This window comes from Triticum dicoccoides, chromosome 5B (assembly GCF_002162155.2).
Source record: "Triticum dicoccoides isolate Atlit2015 ecotype Zavitan chromosome 5B, WEW_v2.0, whole genome shotgun sequence".
Classification (NCBI taxonomy): Eukaryota; Viridiplantae; Streptophyta; class Magnoliopsida; order Poales; family Poaceae; genus Triticum; species Triticum dicoccoides.
Window position 1 is genome coordinate 424440571 of NC_041389.1, and position 3304 is coordinate 424443874.

Sequence of the window (3304 nt, forward strand, 5' to 3'; positions counted from 1 at the left end):
ATGTACTTGAATTCTATTCCGCTTCCATCTCCTTATGTCGATAGATCTGAGCAAGCTTCATGGCCAGTGGGATGTTATCATACGCCTCCTCCCGCCTAATGATGTTGTGAATCCTGCGAAGTCTCGCCGCTAGCGGCAGGTGGCTTGGCGGCATGGGCTTCCCCAAATCCTCCATGGGGTCCGAGATCGGATCCCCCTCTTCATGATCTCCCATCGATATTGGAAAAGATGGAGAGATGTTATGGTCATTTCCCTTGGGGAGATGGCGATAGACGACATCTCGATAAGACGCGGCGCGACACGGTGGCGTGGCAAGCTCGGTCAACGGACAGATCTGCGGTGGCAGTGGCGGCAGCGGTCGGTCGGGTAGAGAGTGGAGAGCGTGGGTTCGGCCGCTAGAGCGTGCATACCGGTTTGGCCCCCGATCTTTTTTTTAATAACAAAATCATAAATAAACATAGCTCCTCCTACGAAAGAAAATTACAACACAGTACTCACACGAACAAAATGTGCACTTATAATAAGAATGCAAATGTGAAATGTTTAGTACATTGGTGAAAATAAATCAAGAAAAAGTAGTCAGCGAGTAACGAGTTCGTCACGAAGAAAAACTCAAATCCTCCGCGCCTTTCGTCCAAACCGGCACGGCCCTTAGAGGAACGGCGAGCTCTAGCGCGGCGCCAAACCGGTCGCTGAGATCAACATCACCCGGCACCATCCCATCCGGCAGCCTCCATTCGAACTCGTGGAGCAGCGATGCCAACACCATGGGCACGACCGTCACGGCCAGCGGCATCCCTGGGCACGCTCTCCGCCCCGATCCGAACGGTATGAACTCGAACGCCCTCCCACGGAAGTCCACCTCCCTGTCCAAGAACCTCTCCGGCATGAATACCTCCGGCTCGGCCCACACCTCGGGGTCCCTTCCGATGGCCCACACGTTGATCAGGACACGGGCGCCCTTCGGCACAGAGAAGCCGCCGAGCGTCACGCCGGTCTCCGACACCTCGTGCGGCAGCAGCAGCGGCGCTGGGGGGTGCAGCCGCATCGTTTCCTTCATCACGGCCTGGAGGTACGGGAGGTTGGCGAGGTCACCTTCCTCTGCGTTGCCGGATCCGAACGCTTCCCTGAGCTCGGCGCGCGCCTTCGCCATCTTGGTCGGGTTGCGGAGCAGCTCCGCCATCGCCCACTCTACCGTGGTCGTGGTCGTGTGGCTCCCAGCGATGAACAGATCCTGGTTCATGACAGCAAGATTAATTACTACGGTTACAGCTTTAATTTCGTGAGTCGTGGATCGTCTCGGAAGATGTGACGTACCGTTAGGAGAGCTCGGATCACCGGCCGCTCGAGCTGGGACTTGGCGGGGAGCTCGAGCAGCGACTCCAGCAGGTCGCCGGGCTTCTCGGCGTTGTTCAACCGACGGTCTATGACAGCGTCGAAAAACTGATAGAATCTACTGAGATTCGCGGCGACCGCGCGGCGGCGGCGGCTGAGATCTAGCGAGCTGAGGAATGGGAAGAAGTCAGAGATGTTCGGCTTGGCCGTCTCCGCGCTAGAGTCTGCGATGAGCTCCATGAACTCTTGCCCGGACACCGACCCCAGCTCGACGACGTCCTCCGAGAACAGAGCGCTAGACAGCATGTTGAGCACGGCGCTGAACACAGGGAGCGCGACGCGCACCGGGCGCCCGGAGCACGCGTGCAAGTGGTCAACCAGCTCCCGGGCCTTGCGCTCCTGGATGGCGCGACTGGCGCGGAGCCGCCGGGACGTGAATAGCAGGGTGCTCGCCACGGTGCGCAGGTGCTTCCACAGCGGACTGGAGCTCGGGAGCCACACCATGGAGATGTCGCTGTGGCCCATGACGCTGGCGCTGTCGGGGACCCACCGGGAGGAGACGGCACCCTCCTTCTTGTGGAGCGCCTCGTGCGCCGTAGCCGGGGACGACAGCACGACGAGGCTCGCCATGCCGAGCCTCATCGACATGACGGGGCCGTAGGACGCCGACAGGCGAGCGAGCGAGCGGTGTAGCTCGCCGCTGCGGACCAGGTCCGGGATGTTGCCGATGACCGGGAACGAAGTTGGGCCCGGCGGCGGTGGCGGTGCAGGCGCACCGGCGGGGGGCTTCGTTGACTTGTGCCATAGGAGGCACAGCAGCGCGATACAGAGCAGCGAGATGCACGCTGACAAGGGTGTGGGCTCCATGACTGAATGACACACAAGATCTGAAGATGTATTTTGACTTGTAAGGTTTCGTTGCCAAGATTCCGAGCTATCTCAGTTACATATGTTTGCAAAATTGCACGATTTTGTGACATAAAAAGGTTGCACATAACTTGTTTCACAAGGTTCAAACATCCAAGTACTAAATTAAACATTTTCAATAGTTGCAAGTTGCAAAGCGTGCGCTGTTTCGATCAAGTTGGGAAAGAGAACATGAATTTGGCAATGCAGTTTTCTATTGCTTTGAGAAGTCGTGGAAGACAAGTTGAGTAAGTATTCGAGTTTTCTATGTTCCAACTTGGAGTGCAAATTTCTTAGATAAATGATGTATCTAGATTTGTCTCTATTAGCACACATAATTATATTTATACCATTTCAGTTAGGGCAACTCTAACCGATCCCCTATCCATTGTTAGAGGAGGATAAATTCGGTTTTCCTCTTCTAACATGCACCTAGCCGAACCCCAATAGCCGTTAGCAAAGGGCCGGCCCGGAGGCCCCCCCTAAGGTTTGCGATAGCCATGGCCCACGAGGTAGGGAGGCAGCAGGTTAGCTGGCGAGACGACACATGAGGAGCAGTAGCTGCATGTGACGCCCTCGATGCGGCTATATCTCCCACGTGTCGAAGCACGACTTAGAGGCATAACCGCATTGAAAGCAATGTCGCAAGTGAGGTAATCTTCACACAACCCATGTAATACATAAGGAAAAGAGATACATAGTTGGCTTACAATCGCCACTTCACACAATTACATGAATAAAGCATTACAACAACCAAATACAATCAGGGCCCGACTACGGAGCCTAAATAAAAGAAGAACCCCAAATGCGACAAAGGTCCCCGATCGACCCCAACTTTGCTCCACTACTGATCAACTAGAACGGAAACAACACAAAGGACAAGATCTTCATCGAGCTCCTCCTGAGCTTGGTTGCGTCATCTGTACGGACTCAACGGCACCTGCAAGCTGATTTTGGAAGTATCTGTGAGCCACGGGGACTCAGCAATCTCGCACCCGCGAGATCAAGACTATTTAAGCTTATAGGAAGGATGGAGTAATGAGGTGGAGCTGCAGCAAGCAAC

The 3304-nt window shown here is 55.1% G+C and overlaps 1 protein-coding gene across 1 annotated transcript; it reads right to left on the reverse strand.

Annotated features, from left to right (window-relative positions):
* Positions 1-413: 413 nt before the first annotated feature.
* LOC119309884 (cytochrome P450 76M5-like) lies at positions 414-2268 on the reverse strand. The gene is made up of 2 exons (XM_037585785.1): positions 1318-2268; positions 414-1234 (listed from the first exon to the last, which is right to left on the reverse strand). The coding sequence occupies exons 1-2, from the start codon at positions 2200-2202 to the stop codon at positions 599-601; spliced, it is 1521 nt and encodes a 506-aa protein (XP_037441682.1). The 5' UTR covers positions 2203-2268; the 3' UTR covers positions 414-598.
* Positions 2269-3304: the final 1036 nt, after the last annotated feature.